Source organism: Aythya ferina (assembly GCF_964211825.1).
Source record: "Aythya ferina genome assembly, chromosome: 8".
NCBI lineage: Eukaryota > Metazoa > Chordata > Aves > Anseriformes > Anatidae > Aythya > Aythya ferina.
The window spans coordinates 22279412-22301800 of NC_140304.1; the positions used below are offsets into that span (position 1 = coordinate 22279412).

At 49.5% G+C, this 22389-nt stretch overlaps 1 protein-coding gene across 12 annotated transcripts in view; it reads left to right on the forward strand.

The window, feature by feature from the left end:
- SZT2 (SZT2 subunit of KICSTOR complex) overlaps positions 1–22389 on the forward strand; it is a 56084-nt gene that overhangs the window by 6293 nt on the left and 27402 nt on the right. For all 12 annotated transcript variants that reach the window (XM_084527742.1, XM_084527733.1, XM_084527739.1 and 9 more), the window contains exons 7-30: positions 125–231; positions 417–627; positions 1799–1969; positions 7175–7406; positions 8026–8155; positions 9373–9515; positions 10106–10258; positions 10519–10633; positions 12321–12526; positions 12925–13149; positions 13521–13599; positions 13957–14054; positions 14279–14447; positions 14910–15024; positions 16513–16626; positions 17097–17294; positions 17412–17524; positions 18029–18170; positions 18557–18721; positions 19444–19648; positions 19886–19998; positions 20474–20732; positions 22046–22211; positions 22294–22386. In XM_084527742.1, the coding sequence (XP_084383868.1) occupies positions 125–231; positions 417–627; positions 1799–1969; positions 7175–7406; positions 8026–8155; positions 9373–9515; positions 10106–10258; positions 10519–10633; positions 12321–12526; positions 12925–13149; positions 13521–13599; positions 13957–14054; positions 14279–14447; positions 14910–15024; positions 16513–16626; positions 17097–17294; positions 17412–17524; positions 18029–18170; positions 18557–18721; positions 19444–19648; positions 19886–19998; positions 20474–20732; positions 22046–22211; positions 22294–22386 (3722 nt within the window). The remainder of the gene's footprint in view (positions 1–124; positions 232–416; positions 628–1798; positions 1970–7174; positions 7407–8025; positions 8156–9372; positions 9516–10105; positions 10259–10518; positions 10634–12320; positions 12527–12924; positions 13150–13520; positions 13600–13956; positions 14055–14278; positions 14448–14909; positions 15025–16512; positions 16627–17096; positions 17295–17411; positions 17525–18028; positions 18171–18556; positions 18722–19443; positions 19649–19885; positions 19999–20473; positions 20733–22045; positions 22212–22293; positions 22387–22389) is intronic.

The following is a 22389-nucleotide window of genomic DNA, read 5'->3' on the forward strand; positions in this document are numbered from 1 at the left end:
TTTTTTTTGTGTTCCAAGACATCCCAAGGTTTTACGTTTTACCTTTGCCCTGCCTAAATTCTATACCAGGAGAGTGGTAGCTGCTTGAGGTGGAAGATGTGCTAAGATAACGCCTTCTTTACAGGTATAATAATAATTACGGATGGTGTGACCAGCGTCCCCGATGTGGCTGTGTGTGAGACTTTACTCAACCAGCTCCGCAGCGGCACTGTGGCCTGCTCCTTTGTCCAGGTATGTCTGCTGTTAGCAGGGACTGTGGGGGCTGCTTCCTGCCAGACGGAGGAAGGTGAGTTGCTGCTGGTAGTGTTCACCCTCCAGAGGGGAAGAGGGGACCTTGCTGCCTGTCTGAGCTCTTCACTGGTCCTCCCATGTCCAGTGCTGTGCTTGCTCAGGTCTCTTCTTTATCCCTCCATTAGGTAGGCGGTGTCTACTCATACGATTGCAGCTTTGGCCATGTTCCCAATGTGGAGCTGATGAAATTCATTGCCATGGCCACTTTTGGTGCTTACCTCTCCACGTGCCCTGAGCTGGATCCCCTGAGCCTGGATCTGAACGTGTATCACAAGGCATTTCTGCTGTACTCCTTCCTGCGTACCGGAGAGTCTCTGAATCCAGAATACTACTGTGGTGAGGAGCATGCATGTCTTCCTTCCAGCAGAAGAGTGTCTTCTGCTTGGAGTGTCTTCAGGCTTGGTTATGCTGATGTTCCCCCTTGTCCTCTATGGGCCCTTGTGAGTATTACGGAGGTGAAGGAAAGGCAGCAGTCTGTGTGGCTTGGCAGGAATGCTGCCTTCCCACGTGGGCAGTTCGTGCCTGTGTGAGACAGAGGGCCCCAAGGGTGCTCACTGTCTTGGACTCCACAGAGCTCCGTGCCTCCTGTAGGCTCTGGGCACTACGTGGCCATGCAGCCTAATCTGTCACTGCCCTCCTGGTTCCAGGAATTGGGTGGTTTGGGGAAAACTAATGCCAAGTTTTGTGCCATTCCCCTTCCTTTGGACTTCACTCAGCAAACTGCCATTAGGCCTTACATGTTGGAACTTGGAGGGGGTGAGAAGTTCTCTTCCAAGCCTTCCTCCACACCGGCTAGATCACAGATGGGGACGTCTTGGAAAGCTTGTCCTCATCAGGCTTGCAGATGGTGGTTTGGATAGAAAGATTAAACTCCTGAGAACCACCCCAAATGCCTCTCTTGGTTGTTCTTATGCCGTGTATGTTAGCAGCTGGGAGTATGCCAAGAGATTAGTTACCAATAAAGCACGAGACACCCGTTAGTGCCCGGCTATAGTGCTGCTGCCATCTGTGCTTTCTGCAGCTTGCCAGCAGAAACCACACAGCGAAAAGTTTGAAGAGAGCTGGCCTGGGACTGGGGGGCCTTGAATCTGAAAAGGATCAGGTGGCAGTGGTTTAAACTTAAAGCTCCCACAGCCTGATACCTTTCAGAAAGTACTTGGGAATTTGAGGCTTTCCAGGGAAAGGGGTAAAGCCCAAAAGCTTCCTGTGTGATTATTATAACAGCAGTGCATTTCCTGCTTGTCTAGGCTAAACATGTAGCTCTAATACATGCTTTGTCACAAAGGCTGTCCCATAGGAAGCAGGGCCTGACACCCCACCCCACGCCAGCAGACCTGTTTGCTGTGTTGCAGAACCAGGAGTAGGTGTAAGTGGTGCCTGAAGGATGTACTGTTCTCCGGGCCACTGGGTGTTCCAGGCAGCTCCTGTAAAGTACCTGGGGAAGGCTGCTGCTGTAGGAAGAGGAGCAGGGGATCTGCTCTCTTGTAAACCCCATCTCTGTTCGCAGTGTCACAGCACCGACTGTTCAATGAGCACCTGGTGTCTGCCAGCAGCAACCCTGCTCTGGCTATGAGGAGGAAGAAGCACACAGAGAAGGAGGTGCACGCCGACCTCGTGAGCATTGTCTCAGTCCGGCTGCGCGAGGGCTACAGCATCCGGGAGGTCAACATCACAAAAGGTGACAGCTCTGTAATGGGCCTGGAGGCTTGCAGAGGGCTCCGTACCAACTGTGCACAGCACAGTGTGGGCTCTGCCATCTTAGCAGAGTGCTGGTACAGGAGGAGAGGAACCTTTTTCCCCAAACCGTGACAAAGTTTTTCTGTAACAATTGCGGGGCATAGATTGTTACACACAGATTGCTCAGGATGTTTGCACAGTTGCGTACTTGCTTATTTTATATGTGTGTGGAGGGACAGACAAACTGACCTTTTTTATCTTGGTAATGAGTCCTCACAACTGCAAGAAAACTAGTGACATAACCTGTTGTGTTGGAGAGTTTTCTGTGCTTTCCTCTTCATTTCTTTCATTGCACTCCGAAATATTAACACGAAGTTGAGCCCTTCAATACAAAAGATTCAAAGCCTCCTAACTACAGCATTCCAAATAAAGAAACTGGGAGAACCAAAGAGATTGTTTGGTGAAAATGTCCCATCAGTCAGAACTGTGACCAATGCTAGAAAAACACAAAAGTGTTCAGTGGTCCTATTCTGTCTGACTTGCTGGAAGTTGTTACAGCACCTTGAGAAATAACCACTGACAAGGGGACTGTGAATGATTTGAGTATCCCAAGGAGTGCCCATAAGCCCTACTTTCCATCTCCAGCTGTGACTGGTGGCTAGAGCCTCAACGGAAGGGGAGATGAGAAAAATGTAAATGCAAGTTATCAGTTGCAAGCAAGGCAACAAATTACTTTTGACTTCTTCAGGGTTTCTTCTGGTCATTGTAGAATAAAACTTGTTTACACAGTGTAAACATGTACGACACCTAGTGATCCGGTGTCTTCACTATCCTCTTTAGGATATTAGCACACAGAATACATTTTGTATGAGAGAATCAAGTCTGTGATATGATTTGAAAATAATTCCAAACATGCCATGTGATGGCACGTTCTTCTGCCTTAAGACCATATAAGTTGGTTTCATGCTGTGCTTGGAAGATTGTCCCAGAGCTGCCTTGCTCTTTCTCTAGCTTCCTTTCTAAACTTACTCAGACCAAATTAGACTTGTGTGACTTTATTATCCTTAATTAAGTTTATCCTCCTCTGGCATAGCACACACTTATTTAGGAAGAATGCCTTTCTCCATTTAACCTTCCTTTCTGCAGGTTAGGCAAGCCAATGTTTCGGTCTCCTTCTGCAAGGACAGGCTTTCTGTTCTGTTTATTTTTCTTAACAGTTTTTTTTTTTTTTTCCAATTCGTTTTCAGTTTGGTTTCATATTTCTTGAAGCAGTTGATGAGAGTGTTGTAAATGTGGTTTTATCGGTGCCTTGCTTAGTAATGCTCGTATTTCTGAAGTTAAATACCCCATCTGGAATCGCATGAGCTTTCCCCATGATTGTATTATATTGGTAGCTCAGAAATGCCTGCATCTTTTCTGTACCTGTGCTTCCAGCTGCTGAGTCTTACGGTTTTGTTTGCTTTTTAATAGTCCCTAAATGTGCTGTTCTTCACATCACAGTAGACTTAAATTAATCTCTTGTTTCAGTCTCAGTGGTCAGTTCACTCTTCCTGTGTGGTGACTGGGAGTTGTTCTTCTGGCCTGCTGCTTTTTACAAACAGAATGAATCTGAAACCAGCTGGGGGGGGGAGAAAGGTGTTGGCCTTGCTTTGTTTTGGTGTTGGTTTGTTTGAGGTTTGTTTATTTTTTGTTTATTTTTTGTTTTCTGAGCAGTGTGTTTTGTTGTTTGTTTTTTTTTTGAATGTTACTAACAGTTAGATTACATAGGGTAATTCCTAAAGATGGTCTTCAAGGAACACCCAAACTTTCTTGTTTTGGGAGTTTTCTATTTAAACTAAGAATCTCTGGAGGTTTCCCACTGACAAGCTCCGTTTCTCCTTACAGTGTCCCCAGGTTGCTTTCACTAATCCGTAGGTGTGGCCTGAGATGCTTCTGTTAAATCCAGACAGATTAGGTCCATTGCGCTCTCCTTGTCTATGAATGCCTACGAAACATCCCGACAAGTCAATTCCTGCCCAGGCTGTGCTCAGTACTACGTCTTTTGTCCTTTTGTGCACCCGCTCACAGCTTACTGCTGAGAGCCTTTCTTAGATCTGCCAACAGTGGTGCAGTGCTCCTGGTGATAGTGAAGCCCCAAATGCTGGAAGAGGCAGCGGGCGTGAATCATTCCGAAAGCAGTCAGACAAATCCATGCTGTACCTTTTTGCACAAGGGTGGAGCTACAACCTCTAGCTCATGATATTGTAAGGCAGCAAATTCCTGGGCTCTGGAAGAATGTGTCAGAAAGATCACCGCATGCTTAGCGTGCTCCGTGTGCTTTTCTCTAGGTATCTTCCTGCCTTCCTTCAGCTGTTGGACATCGAGTTGGTCGTTGGTTCTTACGAGAGCAGAAGAGTGGCTGCACTGGGTTGGTGTTGCCTTTGGTGATGAGTAGCTAAGGGCAGGGAGGAGTAAGGATAGGGTGAATGTAGATACTCCCGTTCTTGTTTCCTTTGTTTTCCCTTTGAGCACCCTCGATCTGTCTGCAGCTCAGGGCCAAAAATACTTCCTGTGTATTTCCATGAGATCTTTTTAGAAGGAATTTGAAAACGAAATGTCTGAACTATCAAAAATACAGCATGTATTTCTATGCCAGCCTTCAGAATAGTAGCAGATAATGTTACTTAGCCTTTGGAAAGGCTAAATGCCCTGGGGAATTGCTGGCTCTGATCAGAAAAAATTGTTGAACTAACATCTTAAAGTAGAATTTATAAACGATCAAGACATTTAGACATCCAGCATTGCCTCTGCAAAGTAAAAGCATGCTTGGCTAATCAGGGCTCTCTGGGCCATTCTGTAGAGAAATGTCTAACAAAGAACAGTTAATTAACCTGGATTGCCAAAAGCTTTTGCCAAAGCTTGCCAACTAGAGGCTGTTAAAGAGCCAACCTGGCTGTGAAGCAAGAGGAAAGAGTGCAGCTGTGGACTTTGACACTGTCGCTTTTCTGCTTTACTTTGCCAAAGGCAGAGTAGAATAAATAGCTAGCTTTGTACTCGGAGGTGCCCGAGAGGTTGGTTGTGGTGTTTATAAGTGCTCTGGTTACCCTCATGATTTAATTCCAGATACTTAGGTGTTTAGAAGGCTACTATAGTTAGTTGGGAATACAGAAGTGCTTGTGAAAGGGGAAGAACTGGGAAGTATGGAAGAGAGAGAAGCTTGGCCTGAGAAGGTGTGACAGAGCTCAGCTCCTCTCCTGTTTCTTTCTGGGACAGTGTCAGAGGACTGCTGTCTGTAAAAATCAAAATTAAAAAAAAATAAAAAAAACACTGTGTTGCTGAGCACTGGGGAGAGAAGGAAAGCTTGGAGGACTTCATTTTTTTTAAACTTCATATTCTGTGAAGCCAGTCCAGCACCAAAAATGGCTGGGCATAGTCTGGTCAGTGAGAATAGCAGTTCTCAGTGTTTTCTTTTTTTAAAAAATCTCTGCTTTTCTAAAAAACATAAACCAGAGCTGGACTCATGAAAGAAATCAAAGAAGTAAACACCTTTATTAGCTACAAAGTCAGGAAACAGAAATGGATTGCTGAGCAGTAAGAACAGGCTGAAAATCCATCTAGGTATGACTTCAAACTAAGTAAATGTTTCTTGCCTGTGATTTTAGTTTTGCTTGTGTTGGATAGTAAGAGCAAAGCCAGGATGACTAATGGAAACAGTTGGAAGTTTCCTACAGTGTAAAGAGGAAATATTTTCATTAATGATCTAGACGAAAAATAAGTAGGAATTTACTTATCATGTTTGCTGTTGATGAAGTAGGAAGGCTTTGTTATGAGAACCAAAATATTGTGCAGAAAGCAATGGATGAGCAGTAGGAATAAGATGCACTTTAGCAGCATGAAATGGGAAGACATCCATTCATAAATTCTTGCTTATACATCCATTTATAAATACTTGTTTGTGGATAGTTCGTCATAGGCTGCTGGCTGTGGTTTAGTTTAACCTACACAGTAACAGCTGAAACTGGATGAGGATTTCTCCTCCTAGTACATGCTTCTTACCGATTTTCTGGTAATGAAACTTCTCAGAATATAAAGAATTTCAGCAAAACAGCAGCTAAGCATGAATTGGGCATGTATTCTGAAAGGCTGCTTCTAAATTTTGGTGGGTGCTCTAAGGCAGCCTTCTAGTAGGGACCAGGGGAATAAAAAGCGAGATAGCTTTAAAGTGTCGTGTAATCAGCCCATGAAGGAGGTGGCGTGATGTATCTGTGACAGCAGCAAATGCAAATTTGCAGGAAACAAGATCTAGGCTGATGCCCTGTTCGGATGGTTTCCAGCACATCTAATCGCTCACCTCACAAATTCTGCAGGTCTGGCAAACTGGAGAGCAGGCTGGACATCAGAACAGATGATCGAGCAGTTGAAACAGCAGCATGGTGCTGCTGTAGAAAATCATGTGTTCCCTGGGTTGTTTTGGTACCAAATACATGTGCACAGTCAGCAGGACTGGGACATTTTTTGCTCTTCTGGCTCAGTGAGGCTTGCTGTCGGGTGTTTGCGTTAATTGTGCTAGAGATGCAACGGCTGTCTGAAAGACAGATAAAACTGCTGTGTGAAGAGTGGGTGAATATTAAGTCTTAACTTACTCACTTTGGGATCAGCAGAGGAGAAGGTAAGCATGGTGAGAAGCTCTTGATACTTGAAGATTCTTGAAGATTGCATGAAATACTCTCTGTGCAGGAAGAATGTGCAGTTTAAATCAAGAATTGGCCCTCACCTTCCATGGCAAGGACCTTCCTTTTTGATCAGGTCCCATCATGTCCAAATGTCCATGTTTCTGCGGTGGGATAGATTTAGGTGCAGTCTGCAGAGTTAAGTTTTAAAGGCCTTGCTCATCTGTGCAAAGCAAAAGTTTTCATGGAAACAAAACTGAGACTAAAGATAGCCCATTGCAAATTTCAGCACCTCATCCAAGTTTTGGTTGCCTTCTGTAGTTTAGATAGTATGTGTACATGTAAAAGACTGTTCACCAAATGCTGTTGAGCAAGCACAGCCTCCCTCTGTTGGAGAGGAGAGAGAATGACTTTGGTTAGAGCAGCCAGTTTTTAGATGACTTTGCCTTCCTCATGGTCAATAAACAATCTCTGTGTCCTTGGGAGCCCATGGTCAGAGATAAAGCTCAGCTGTTTGCAGAACAAGCACTCCTAACTATTCCTCTGCTCTCACGCAGGTGGGTCTCAGCTGGAGGTAAAACTCGTGCTACTTTGGAAGCACAACATGAGGATAGAGTACTTAGCTGTGACACCCTGGCCGCTGGACCCATCAAAGCGCAGCACGTGGGTAGAGGTGACGATGGAGGGGAGCTACGACATCTTGCACGACATCAGCTGCACCATGAGGAAACCCATCACCAGTCTGTACCGCACGACAGTCATCCGGCGCTTCTGGAACACCTTGCAGAGGTGAGCTGCACCATCCCTAGCAGTTCTGGCTCCATTGTAACCAAAAAATCCCCTCCTTGGCATGCGTGGGCATGGGTTATGCAGGTGGCCTTCCCAGCCCAGGGTCCCAAAGGAATGTGCTTCCAAGGCAGAGGCACCACTGGCAACAAGCTTGTCTTCTGGCCAAGGAAAATGTTCAAACTGGCCTGTGACCTAGTCCATAATGTTGCTTCATGGCTAAGGTACTGCTTCTTCTGAGTCCTGATGCTATGATGTGAACCTTAAGTCTGACTGCCATCCCATGGAGGTGGTGTGTTCCTACAGCTCTGCCTTGCTCTGAAAGCTTGTGCTGTAGTAGGTTTATATGCAGTAGCTGTGCTGCACCGTGATGCTAGGAAAACCCCTCATGTCTCCTAGGCCTGAGTGTTATAACAATTTCCTGGCCAGGGTGACCATTGCTCCCTGCTGCTCTGCACATTTCTTCCTTAGCATTTCTTTCCTAACTTTGATCATCTGTCTTTTGAGTTGGGGCAGATGGGCTCCCAAGACACAGGGAGTGTTGCATGTGCAGCCACTGGGTGACTGAGGTATTGAAGGGGAGAACATGGGTTTGTGTGGCTAACTGCCTCTTCTCTTTCAGCATCAACCAGACAGATCAGATGTTGGTTCATCTGCAGTCTTTTGACACAGTCCCAGAACACTTCACCATTCCTGAGAGCACCAAGAATGGGGTACCTCTCTTCTACATCCCCCCAGGCTCCACCACTCCGGTACGTCCCCTCTCTGTGCCGTTTAGTGTAGGGCAGGTTGTTTCTCCTGCCTGTTCTCTACTGCACCCGGACATGCTGAGTCCCGACAAGCAACCAAGTTCTGTAACTCAGTCTTCATCTCTTGCTCTTTTTCCCAATCAGTAACAGCTCAAGTACAATTCAGTACCTGTGAACATCCCATCCCATGATTTTTCCCCTCTGTGACATCACTCTGTCATTATAGCTGCAGCTACAACTCTAAGCCTCACAGCAAGTCTCCTAAGCATGCTGCAAGGCCTTCTCTTGCAGAGATGTGTGAGACTGATGGGCAAGCTGACACTACTGCCATGCTTTTTTCAATGATATGCATGGAGTTGCTGCTGGCAGCCTTGTACCCTGGTGATATATTACAAGGTGAAGATAGGTTTTACTAAATGGCTTTTATTTAATAGGCTCATTGCTCTGAGCACTTGTGAAGGGTGAAAGAGACGTATTTGTCACCAGCACAGCAGAAACAAAAAATGATCAGCTAAGTTTCCACTGTGAAGTTCACAGAGCAAAAGTGCTAACATGCTACCTGATCCTTGCTAGTAGCGTCCTTGGCTTTGGCGGAAGATGATGACTAGCAGATATCAAAGTTAGGAGAGCTTTCATTTAAATTTCATTGCTCAAGCCCTTTACTCCTTAAGCTTTATGTAATAAATTTACTCTCTGTATGAATATACATCCCGTGGTGTGTCTGGAGCATCCCATCTTATGGCTAACCACTTTATTCCTGTGTCAGCAGTGTTGCTGTAGTTGGTGGAACTACAGTGTTACCATACAAGCATGCTAGAGTTGCCAGGTGCCACCTATTGCTGGTACGCTATTTGCATGTGCTCTCTCAGGTTGGTTTTCTCAGTGTTTAACTGTTCTGCTGACACAAGCCAAATATCCTGCTATCAGAAAAGGCACCATTACATATGCAACCACTTCTGTAGTTGAATTACTTGCTGTTAAGTAGCTAAATTCCTAATTAACTTGACATTTCAGAAGCCTTATTTATTTTTACCTGTGTTGTACTGTTTCAATGTGAACACGTTATTTTCTGTGAGGCAGTTTTTGAAAGCCAGGGATGTGGCTAGTCTTCTAGACCAACACAGCTGGTCACGAGAGAAATCCCTGTGCTCTCTGGGTGGAACCAGACAGGTTCTTGCTGACCATTGCCTCTTACCTGTCCATCCTGTCATTTTTCTCAGGTGCTGTCCCTGCAGCACAGCGGGTCTGACTCGAGCCATTCCCAGTTTGCCTCCTACTGGAAGCCTATCCTCTCCATGGATGCCAACTTCTGGCAGCGTTGGCTGCACATGCATCGCATCGTTCTCCTCCTGGAGCATGACACGTATGTAACTGGCAGGGCTGAGCCTGCGTGCACAGGGTAGGCCAGCCAGGGAAAGCACAGCTTCGAATTGTCCAGCCAAACACTGGAAACTACATGCCAATTCAGTCCTGCTACAGAGCTGCAGGTGTCTGTGGCCAGGGGAAGAGTTTTGCTATCTGGATCTGACAGATGGTAAAGCCTCGCTTCTCTGAGAGGGACTGTGGTTGGGAGGTCAGCTTTTGATGAGAGAGAGTTTGTTCTTGAGAGTATAAATTGTTTCTCAAGTCCTTGGGTTTGGATTGCCTGACTGCAGGGGATGTGGGCCATACAGTTAAAGCTATCCCACAGGCTTTTGTTTGCTTTTTGTATGGAGGGAGTTAAAAACAGTATGAGTGTGCTCTCTGCAAGCTGGAGAATGGGGTCCCTGTGCTCAGGGAGGGTGGCTCTTGCTCACGAGCATGGGATATGTTTGGGTATGGGTGGAAGGAGGGTATGTGCCGCAAGAAGGCTGTGCTGGTTGGATGAGTTGCAATGAATGTAGCAAAGTCTCTCTAAGCTTTCGGGAGAAGAGAAACTGTGGTTTTTAAATGACTGTTTGCTGCACTCTGCAGGCCTGTGCCCAAGCACCTGCACACGCCGGGCAACAACGGCCGCTACAGCACCATCCAGTGCCGCATCTCCCACTCCGCCCTTACCTCCCTGCTGCGGGACTGGAGCAGCTTTGTGCTGGTGGAGGGCTACTCCTACGTCAAACTGATCCATGGGTGAGTGGCTCGGAGACAGTCCTGTGTGGGGAATTGGGCGCGTGGCCAGGCCAGAGATCCAGTTAGACCAGTGTGCTGTGGTGGGCCAGAAGCTGATGTCTAGAGCAAGGCACACGGATGTAAAACTCTATATTCTGAACTGCTGCCACGGGGTTTCAGCAGAGCCTGGAGGGAGAGGGAAGGTAGCTGGGGTGTGTGTGCTAGAACTAATGAGTTGCTGTCACATTTTGTTCAGCCCTGTCTTAATCCATCCTCCCTAGCTCTGAGGATCCTACTCCTTCCTCATTCTACGTGGTGCGGATCATCTCCAAAGCTCCATGCATGGTTCTCCGACTGGGCTTCCCCATTGGCACACCTGCACAGGCCAGGAACAAGGTGAGAGCTGGCTGCCTGCCTCCTGGGGTAGGAGCAAAGCAAGTAGTTTTGGATGTGGAAGTGGTGGGTAGATCACAGGCAACGTTCTAACACATTAAGGCTTAGGTAGGTGTGAATTTACTGTTACAGGAAGGAACAGTTTGGACAAAGCTTTCTTTGTTAAGTCTGTGAAAGATCTAAACCCAAAAACTCGAAGATCAATAAAGAGCTGGTCGCATGAATGCTCTTCCCACTACTTAATAGAATTGTGGGCCTTGAAATGACTCACAGGTTATCTAGACTATCCCTGTGACCAAAGCACAATCAATACTGTTTGTCAGGAGCAGCAGATACTTGTCTGACTCATCTGTGGAGACCTCTAAGATGGATGTATTACATGTTCCCTAGGCTATCTGCTGCAGTAGGTGGTAAAGTGCAAGTATGTATTGTATAATCTAGGCAAGGAGGGGTTGGAGTTAAGATGCAAACAATGCCCTGCGTGACCACTACAGGGATGGAAAAAAAGTGGCACACAGAGAATGCTTTAGAGAGATGCAAGTCTGCTAGATAGACTTTTAATAACCCCTTTGTGCCCAAAGAAACGGGCTGCCCCGGTCAGATTCAGAAAGTAGGGTAACTGTCTGAACTGCTTCCCTAGATCCAGTGGCAGAGACAAGTCTAAGTGTTCCTAGGTAAAACAGTAAGTGTGACAGAGATGTCCTACTAGTAATCTGTGTGAACCTTTTGTTATAAACAAGGGGTTGTTCATTAAACCTTGATCTTTGGGCTTCATGAAAAAAAATCTTTGGTATGTCTCACTTAACTTTAGAGTTAGATTAGTCTGAGGAGAAGCTGACATACACGAAGGACCACTGCTTTTTGAGATAATGATGACCCTAGATAACACTGACTGCTCTGGCAATCGGGGGGACCTGCCCTTTCAAGTCATTAGGAGATCCAGGCTTTGGGTGCTGGTTGCATGGACAGGTTTTATGAAGGAGTTCTCTCTAGCAGGTATAAGTTAAAACCTGCCTCTTGAAGAAGGTGTGAGCCAGGCACCATACCCTGCAGCTGTGGGCAAGCTCCAGAGCATTGCAACAGGAGCTGTAAATCATAAATTGTATAATGCACAATCCTTTTTCTATTCGCTTTTCACCTGCCAAAGGTCGTTTGGACAGTAGTTTGGAAAAAATAACCTACCTTAAAAAATCAGTTAGTCTGTTGAAATCTTTTACTGTAGAGATTTGACAAATGAATATGATAGTGGGGGAATATATCAGCTGTGGGAACAGTGGCCCTGTCTTAAATGTACTAGTTTACATTTACTACAGGCTGTTGATGGGAGGAGGAGTGAGGGTGGGTATTTAGCCTGCTTCGGTGGAGGGGCCAGCATGCAATTAATTTATTCCTTAGAGTTATGGAAGGTGATTTCTCCAGCCTTGAAACCTTTTTTGGGTTGTTCTGACCTTTTTTGTGCTTTTTGAAAATATTTGTTGTGGTTGTTAAAATGCAGACCTAAGAACCTTGTGTCATTTTGGTCTTGGTCTTACTAGGGCCTCAGAAATAGAATGACCTTTAATTCTTCTTCAGCATATTCGAGGAGTGTGTTACTCCTTTTAGTCAAGCTCTTGTTCTGGAAGTTCATTTTGCGTAGCTTGTTTCTCCAGATGAAGGTGGTCATGTTTACCTTTTGCTTCTGCCATGACAGATAGTGGAGGAGTTACGGGACCGAATCTTGCAGCTCCGCTTTCCCCACAGGGTCCAGAGCAAGGAGGCAACTCCAAAAGCGAAGAGGAAAATGCTTGGCAGCAGTTCTCCCTCCAAGTCTCCACCGGTGGCTGGGGCCCAGTCGGCCCTGTCGGACAGACCCTGCCTTGTCGTGCTGCACAAGCCTCTGGAGAAGCTGCTCATCAGGTAGCGATGGAGAGCCGGGCGGGCAGTGCGGCCTCCTTGCCCTGGGAGGTGGGAGGAAGAGGGGCCGTGGGTGGTGCTGCAGGTGGCAGGATGGGAGTGCTGTGAAGCCTGGGCTTGTGGTGCTTTGGGTTGTGTGGCCAGGAATGGTGGCAGTAGTCTGGGGGGCTATGACTTGCAGGGAGCCTTGTTAGACAGGCAGATTGGTTGCTCTTACCAAGTATGATGCAGAATTAAGCTTAGGCACCACTGTCTGAGCAGGATACTGTGCTGGGCTAGCCACACTCTGCTGCTGGAGGGCTCCGTCCCAGGCCCAGCAAGCAGGCTGTGAATCCAGGCAGCTCTGGTCCGGGGCAGAACATCTGTTCTACCTCAGCAAGCCGAACTTTTCTTTCTCCCAGGTATGAGAAGCTGCCTTCTGACTATCGAGCTCCCTTCATTCTCAACCTGGAGCATCCTCCGGTGTCCGGCCCGCTCACCATGGTGGCCAATCGTACCGCCTCTTCCACCCTGGCCTCGCTGTCCCGCTACTTCTACCACCAGCGATGGATATGGAGCGTCCAGTCGGGGCTGGCACCAGCCGTGCCCATCACAGCTGTAGCCCAGCTCCTTTCCACACTCACAGAGTAAGTTGCACACCTGAATGAAAATGCTTTCTCTGGGGTCCTGGGGTGCAGATCTGAAGCAGAGTTTTGGTCCTGCACACAGCTTCCAGAGCTACTTGGGCCAGTGCTTTACCCAGATCTGCGTCTGCAGTTGAGGAAAAGGAGTGTTCTGGAAGGCATACAGAAGGGCAGGGGGTGTTACTATGCCTGGACTGTGCTGAGCTTCACTCAGGCTGTCCTGTGCAAAGTGCCACCTTGCCACATTCTCTGTGTGCAAATCCCTCCCTTGGGAAGGGATGTGTTATGGAGTCAGGGGTTGAGTCATTCTTGTATTTAAGGCTTGCAGTACAGGTAGTGAAATCCTCTTTGGCTGACTGCATCTCTGTTACCAGGGTCCGTCTGTCAGAGGGTTTCCACTTTGCATCCAGCGGGGATGGAATTATCAACATGGTGCTGGAACTGCCTATACAGGTGAGCCTGGAGGCTGCAGTGGGGATGCAATCCTTTGTGGATTCACCTTCCTGTGGTGGGTGTGTGGGATTCACCTTCCCACCCGCTCCTAGCATGTACCCTTGGTGTGTATAGGGAGAGTGACCTCCTCCCCTGAAGAAAAGCAGCCTTTGGGTTGGGTCTTTTCCCGTCTTTATTGACAGTTAGAGACCTGCCTTGTTGGCAGTGACAGGCTGTACTGGAGGAGTTCTTGGGGCTGGTGCAGGCTCCCTCTCTCCACCACCATGAGCTGAAGGATGGGGCTGTGCTGTGTAGCAGGGCTCTGGGTAGGTGCAGACTGTTGCTGCTGCCCAGGCTCATGCTGTGTCTCCCCTCCAGATCGATGGCTCAAGTGAGAGCAGCAGCGGCAGAGAGAAGCACACCTGTGTTGTCCAGTACATCCTCTTCCCCCCGCATTCCACTTCCACCAAGGACAGGTGAGGCAGGACTCCCTCCTGGGGAGGGCTGGCAGCAGAGGGGGCACAGCTCCAGACTTGCCCTTCACAGGTAGCACCAGAACAGACACCTGTCACAGATAGCTCACCACAGATGGGGCTTTGCCCGCATACCTGCAGTTTTTGTGGCTCTTCTTGCAGCTCTGAGAGGAGCTGCACTAAGCTTCTGCCTCTGTTCTGTCTCATAAGACATGTCTTCCCTACAGCTTTTCCACGGATGATGACAATGATACAGAGGTGGAGGCCATTGAGGTGGACACAGAGCTGAACCTGGTCACTGAGTGCTGGGTAGAGCCACAGAGTGGCTACGTGCACAGTACTGCTGAGAACTGGAAGCACCTCCACGGCTTGCCCTACCAGAAAATACCCAAAGCGGTGAGTCCCTGGAAGGGTTTGGGCATGTGCTCTATTGTGAAGAGAGAGAGGGCTTTGTTGCAAGTGCACCACAACACTGCAGGTAAGTCACTGAGGGCCAGAAGAGATGGCAGTGCTGGTAACAAGAGGCTGAGATTTCTGGAAGAGGAACTGGGCTGCTGGACAGAAATGGCTTCTGAACTGCAAGGCAGGGGGTGCTCTGGGATAGGTGGTTTCAAGAGCCATTCCAGTAGAGGGGAGTGGGCTGGGTCAGAGAACAGATTGCAGGCAGCACTGCCTGTGTACCCCCTGCGCAGGGCAAAGGGAAGCTGACAGGCTGGTGAAGCAGCGGGGAGCTTTGAGAGTAAAGGGGTCAGGGGACAGGAACGTGGGTGTTTCCTCTCCATGCCTTTAAAGTGCTTTCTGCTGCATTTGGGGACAGCAAAATTCTGCGTACAGCTGAGCCTTGACTGCTTATTGCAGCTCTATCCACGGGACCTTGCGTGCATTGCCACCATGCTGACATTTGAGTACATCAGCCAGTTGTGCCAGAACAAGGAGTGGGTCTGCCCTCCTTCAGACACCAAAGCTACTGAAGGTGAGCACAGTGTACATGTCCTAGCAGTTCTGAAGGAGCAAAAGGCAGCTAGGCCCTGAACGTACTGGGGAATGCTAGACACTTCTGCAAGGTTGAACATGTACTTTTACAATGACTTTCATGGCTCTGGGTCACTGTCACACTTGTGCTAAGCCACTAGAGATGTGGCTTCATCCTGGGAAGGCCAAGAAAGCACTGAGACTTTCTGCCCGGACTGGGGAAGTGACGAGGTGGCTCTGCTTGAACAGGGGGTTGGACCAGATGACCCACAGAGGTCCTTTGTGACCATAGCTCTTCTGTGAGAGGGGCTGGTTTCTGGAGCAGAAGGAAGATGAGCTCGCCCATGCAGTGATGGGCAGGGGATGCCTGGGCAGGTGGTTGTACAGAAATTGCAAATGATGCAAGCAGGAGCTCCTCCGTCCTCTGGAAACTCTTGAAACTGAGCAGCTCATGGGATACTTCTGTTGTGGTGGCCCTGTTCATCTCTAAACCCTCTGTGAATGTTCCATTATCACATGAAAATAGGGAAAGAGCTCTTGGGAGGTCTGGTCTGTCCTCTTCCTCCAGGGTAGGATTGTGCTACTCTGATCTGACAGGATTATCGTAATTCACTGAGAAATCCAGGAATGTGTGGGGGGGTTCACTCTTGCCAGGCAATCTGTTCTGGTATCTCACTGTTTTTGCTTTAAAGCTTTTCCCCAATATCTAGCCTTAATGTTGCTGCTAGTTAAGCTTCTTGTCACTAGTTTATCCCATCCTGGATCTTCCGTTTGCTTGCCTTCCAGTGGATAACACAACAGGTGTTGAGTGGTTTTGAGGGAGCTAAGATCATCCCAAAGTCTAGGGGCAGGACCTGAAGGAGCCCCATTGGGTCATTTCACTGGTCCTGTGGGAGAAGGCGAGGGCCAGGCAAGCTCAGGGCATGGAGGAGGTCAGAGACTCCTTCCTGAGTAAGAGCACAGGAAATGTCTGCAGGGATGTGCAGAGCCTGCCGGGTGGGAGATCGCTCGCAGGAGCTGGGAAGAGAGAGGTGTCCTTGTCCATGGCATCTTTGGCATCAGAGGCTGCCTCTGGCTCCTAGCATGGCCGTTGGCCTCCAGCAGTGTTTTCTGTGACACTAAAGTGTGGTTCTTTGTGGGCCTGGCTCTGCTGCAGGCGGCGTGGGCTGCGTAGGGCCTCGTGGTTTCCCAGTCCCCTGGGCTTAGTGCCATTGTATGAAGATGGCAGTAAGCCCAGGGGACTCCAAGAGGGAAGTACCTCTCTGCAGGTACCTCACAACCAGGTTCCAGCAGGCTTTGATCTTCCCCCACACTCATTCTTTGTATTCCTCTGCCCTCCCAAGCCGGGGGAGTTGGGGCAGTGTTGCTCTTCGCTGTCACTTGTGCTCGTGTGCTGTGTTTCGGGCTGGCGCCGTGCATGTGCAGGTGACCTGGGGGGCAGGACTCTGTGATGCCACGAGGAATGTCGTGTTCCCAATTTTTCTTCTAGATCCGGACATGGGGGCTGGTTTCCGAGTGCATGAGATCCCGTTCCAGTTCAACCTCATGAAGCTGTTGCCCAGGTGCCAGCAGGTCGAAATGTTCTTCCTGATGCTGACGAAAGGTAAGTGCCTCTTCACTGCCTGCCTTCTCCTGTCCTCTCTGCCTGGCTTTGGGCACCCCGCTGTGTGTTCTTGTCTCCCTGGGAAGCAGCTGGGGGGGCTGCTGTGCCTCTTCTGTTCTTCCCAGCTCTGCAGCCCGAGGGCTGTGCAGATACATGGCTTTCTTGGGATGGCGTTTTTGTTGAGCTGCTTTTGGAAGCATCCAAGCTAGGCAGTTGCTCTGTGTGGCAGTTTCTTGTCCTTCTCCCTGGGCATCAGAACAGTTACAGTAGCATGGCGAGTCAGGGCAGGGCAGTTCGTGAGGCTGGCACTGCATCTCTGCATCCTCCAAGGCAGCCCTGCAGGGGTGCTGGGGGAAACTTGTGGCTGTGTGCAAGTGTCACTTTGCAAGGGGCTGCTTCCTGGGAGCCTGGGCTGGTGGTGGCTGTGGAGATGCTGTCTCTGAAGTTGCCGTGGTTCTGTTTTGGAGCAGAGAATGAGGAGGTGACCAAGGACTCTTCATTTGTGCCCAATGAAATGCTACTAAACCTCTTCCATGGCTGCCTGCAGCATGACCTCAGTGATCGGGAGATCCCCATGGCTGATGCTGATCACGTGGCTTTCATGGAGCAGGTGCTGCAGCGGGACCGTGATGGCCATCAACCACCCTTCACTCTGCCCGTGATCCGAGGTAAGGGCCAGGAGCATGGCAGCAGGGACGCTGGCGGCTGGGGTGTCTCAGGAGCCTTGCTTTCTAGTCTTTTCCTCAGCTGGTGTTCCTCAGGTTGGTTTCTCTGCTCCATTCCAGAAGAAACCTTGAAAGCCTCTGGGACCGGGGAGCAGCAGGATGCTTCTGCATCCTATCATCTGGTTGGCAGCAATGGCACCAGGGATATGACTGGCTCCACGAGTACTCTGCAGGTACTGTTATGCTGCTGTCCCTCCCCTGAGTCCTCTCTGGGGCAAGGCAGCAGCTGTTGAGGATGAGGAGAGTCAGCAAATGGGTTGAGAGCATTGAGAGGCTGCTGTTTTCTCCACAACTGGCAGCAGTTTAATCTGCAGCCTGTGGCTGAAGTCAAGCAGGTATCCAGTAGATATGTGGGCAGTTGCACTCACCATGGGCCTAGCAAGTTAGAGCAGCACTGATGATGCGCTGCAAGGAGCTCAGAAACCATAGCCAATCATTGCCTTGAGGTCAGAACCAGCCCCAGCAAAGCTGGTTGGAGTTAAGCGTCTTGTGACTGTGTGCACTGTGCTTCCTGGAGCCAGGCTGCTCTGAGAATGCTGCGTGGACTCGCCACAGAGTGATTTCAGCACCGTGCCAACCAGCAGTCGTGGAGGAACTTGCTCTGTGTGGTTGCTTCTTGCCCTGGGGTAGGCTGTGCCATGTGCTGTGAACTTATCCAGCTTCTGCTCTTTTGTCAGAGCCTTGGCAACGCAGAGCTGCCTGAGGATGATGCGACCCTCAGTGATGCTTCGGGGCTCTTTCCCCCGCAGTGGCGATGCTACGCGAAGCTGGTCAACCCGCAGCACGTCTTCCTGACCTTCCTGCCAGCCACCTTCTCAGGTGAGGCCCCCTGTTGTGGGGAGGGAGAAGATCCAGCAGTCCCAAGCACCTCCTCGGGAAAACAATAAAAGCAGAATCAGCTCTTCTAGGATGGAGGGAAAACTGAACAGCAGAATCTAAACCCAGTGTTCTTGCTCTATATGGCCAAGAATAGAGCAGTGCCAAGTGATGAATGTCTTGTTCTCTCCTTGGACGTGGTTATGCTCACTGCTGATGGGATGGTTTGGGAGAGTCCCTGCTTCTGGGCATTGGGGCTGGTAGGCTCAGCTGGAGGAACTCTTTGGAACACAGGCAGCGGGAACCTCTGCGCTCTTGGGGATGTACGTGGAGGGGTTAAGCTGCTCACACTGAACAGAGGAGGATTGTTGTGTGTTTTTTTTTTCCAGATGTGCAGAAGCTGATGGCGTGTGGATTGGACAAACCTCCAAAAGATGAGAGTAGATCTGGAGAGGATACCCTGAGACCTGTCCCTGCAGAGCGAGGCAGGGCTGAGCCTGAAGAAGGGGATGCTGCAGTGCCGTTACCCACCCTCAGCATAACGCCAGCGCATGGTACTGCCCTCACAACTACGCCCGGCTAACATTAGGGCAAGGCCTTTCCTTGGCTATTCCCAAGCACCCCAGTTCCTGCTGGTGGGCAGGTTGGGTAGCAGGAATAATGCCCCACTGCAGCCTGTCAGCTCCTGCCTGGCAGTCAGCATAGTCAGGATCAGGACAAGGGGCACAGCAAAACCTCAGCCAACTTTCATGCTGTTTATGGGAGAGTGAAGGAGAGCAACATGAGCCAAGTGAGCATGGCCCAAGGCTGGCTCCTTGTGGACCAGGAGGCTGCAGGCTTATAGAGGCTACTAGGAATGGCAGTCACTGGTTTGCACAGGAAAGTCAGCAACTATCGCATTATGATCCAGGCTGGCACTACCAGCAGCGCATTGCCTTAGGGAGCAGGGCACAGGTGGTGTCTTGGTGTGTGGCATTTGGGTGATCAGCCCCTGGTGTAGTCAGCCAGGTCTGCACTGGGGATGGCGGGTTGTGCTGCTGCAGGAGGTGGTGACGGTGGTGACAGGTCACAGCTGCCCGGGAAGGACATCAGCGTGGCCGAGGCACTGTGCTGAGTGGTTGGGTGCTGGCTGGGGGAAACGGCCCAGGGGTTTGCATGGTGAGAAGCTTGTAAAACCAATACCTGCCTGTGGATGCTGCTGTAGGAGCCATGACCTTGCAGGCCAGGAATGAGGAGCCCGTCGAAGGCCTTTGTCTCAGGATTCTTTCTCTTGCAGAAGTGAGCCGTGACACTGGAGAACAGGGTGGCCCCTCACGGAGAGATGTCCACATCTCCTTCTGTCGCCAGAACTCACAAAATGAGCTTGGCGAGTGTCGCAGATTTCGCTGCCCCATTTATATCTACAGCTGCTCTCTGGAGTTGTTACGGGAGCAGCTTGTCAGCCCACGGACACATCGTCCTCCCCGGGACATCTTTTTCAGGTAATGCCAACCATAGTTGGCTCCTAGACAGAGGGCAGAGCTGCATCCCTTGTCAGGAGTGCCCCTGACAAGAGGCTGGCTCTAGCCCTGCCTTCTTCTTCTGGCTTGGCTTATCTACCTTAGAGCAGCCACTGCCTGTGCACGTGTTATGGCTCTGCTTTACTGGCGCCAGAGCCATTTACAGTCTAAAACATGCTTTACAGGTGCTGAAGGCTTCTGTGGCTCCTTTTTTCCCAGGTCCCAGTCTCTGGAGCGTCCTCCTGCTGCTGCTTGGTTAGACCACAAGCATAAGGAGCTGGTGAGTTACTGCACGCTGCTGCAGGAACACTCCCACCAGTGCTACGTGAAAGGTGAGGAGTAGCATGATGGGGTTTGAGGCAGCGTTGGGACTGGGCCCTGGGTCTCCTTTAAGAAAGCAACGTCGTATTTTTCCTGTGATGTTACCCCGAGGAAAAAGGGAGATGTTGTGGGACAGCTCTCTCACCAGGAAGGATTTAAAGATGCCTCAGTATATTCCATGTAGGCCTTGCACTGGCTGTTCCTGGATCTGTGCAGTGCTGTGGTGGTGGGATTCCTTCTTGGGCTTCTTCTCTCACCTTCAGGGTGAGAGATCCCTAGGCTACTCTTGGCATGGCCAAAGCCAGGCTAACGCACAGTGTTAGACGTCCTGACTGAGTCTTGTCTCCCAGCACTGACTGCATTGACAGCAGCTCTGTGCTGGCACTTGGTGAAAGCCTGGTCTTTGCTCCCCAGAATGTGCCTATTGCATGATTCTCATGGCCTCACGTCCTTGCAGTGGGCTCAAGAGCTGTGTTTGATCCGTAGGGCTGTTCAAGAGCCTTCAGCAGTCACACAGCATCAGTTCCCAGGACCTGCTCACAGCCATGGACTACTGCGAGGAGCTGCTCCAGGAGATCGACATCACCAACTTCCTGCTGACAGTGTGCAGCCACGTCCGCTCCTTCCGAGAGAGCCACCAACACTTCCGTATGCACCCCAAGGCGGCCAGTTTCCAAGTGGGCAGCGTAGAACAAGAGGAGGAGCAGAGCTCTAGGGAGCGGGGTGTCTTGGTCTCTGAATCCAGGTAGGGGCCCGCCTTGGTCTTGCTTGTGTTCTGAATGCTGGGCTGGGACAGATCAAGAGTCTGCTGCTGCTTCTAGGAAGGGTGTCATGGGGCAGGTGTTAAGAGACGTGTGTAGGGAAAGATATTTCCACTGGAATATGCACCTAGTATGGTGTCTACCAGGACCTTCTTGTTTTTATGATCTCTGGTGACATGCATCTTCTACCTGTCTCTTGTAGTCTTATCTCGTAAGTCCCAACTGGCCTGGGCTGAAGGGCAGTTTGTCTGCAAGTAACACTCTCAGATATGTTGTTTCTGGAGCATGTGTCTCCTGCTGCCTGACTCATTAGAGATTTGCTGTTGACTCTGGTGAACAGGACAGGTGACATCAAGCTTTACCATTTGATCATAAACGTCTGTCCTGCTAGGATATTTCTGAGTTTTGTGTTGCCTCTGGAAACCTAAGGAGGGAGAAATACTCTGCCTTACTATGCTGTGTGCTGAAGAAACATTCTAAGTTCTTCATCCTCTGTTTGCTCTTGGCTATCCTTGGTTCCTTCATGTGAGTTCACTAGAATTTGTTGGGAATCCCCAACCCTATTTCTCCTCATGTTGTCAGTCAGCGAGATGAGGCTCTGTTTTTGAAGAATACTCAGTGTTTGGATAGTGCAGTCACTTCGTCAAGTGCAACTTTCACAGAGAGAAGCTGTGGGAACTTTTCTTGGTTTATAAAATACACAATCTGAGTTGGGACTGGTGATATATAATAAACATTTCTGAAGGATGTATCTGCCATCTGTATTACTACTTTGGGCACCTGGCAGTACTCTGACCAACCTTCATTGCACTCCCCAGATCACTTTCTCTGAGTTGTAGGGACTGATTCTGTCACAGAGCCGATGTGTGTGCGTGGGCCTGAGCTTTGTGCTCTCTGTGCTGCCAAGACATCAGGAATGCTGGCGTGGCAATATTTGCTGTGAAACGCCTTGAACTGGGTTTTGGGAATTCACACTGCTCCAGGCTGATCTTATACTCGGCCACTTGTCTCTGTTTCCCAGGGAGGGGATAGTGTGCTGCAGAGTAAGTGACCACAGGACTGGTGTGGTTAGGCTGCCTCTGGCCTCACTTCAGACAGTCTTGGTGCTTATCTGGGTTCGTGGGTGGGAGGAGGGCTTCTGGGGCTGCACGGGTGGGGACTGTGGGGACATACAAGTCACCTTGTGTTTACACAGATGAGATGTGAGGAACTGTGAGGTGGGATGCTTGCTGGGTAGATAATACATATAACTACTGCTTCTTGACTCACCTGTCTGACCTGTCTGCAATCCTTTCAGTGCGGAAATGGAGGACTACAGTGAGCAGGACTCCCATAATGTTGCTAGCCCTACAGAAGAGCCGAAGAGCAGTGGGGGCACCAGTTGCTGTTCAGAGTTTCCCCTTTCACTGCTTGAAATTGGACAGCCCTGCCAGGCACACCCTGACTTGCATAAAATTATCCAGGTGAGGAACATGGGAGCTTGGCTTGGCTCCCACAGGACAGTGGAGTGAAATGTCTGCCTCATGTTTGGGATTTCTCTTTTAGGAAAAATTCCTGGAAATTGGAAGTTTACATTTCAAGCCAGTGCCATCAAATCCTCACTATTTCTTCTACTGCCCACCATCAGCCAAGAAGGAGGTA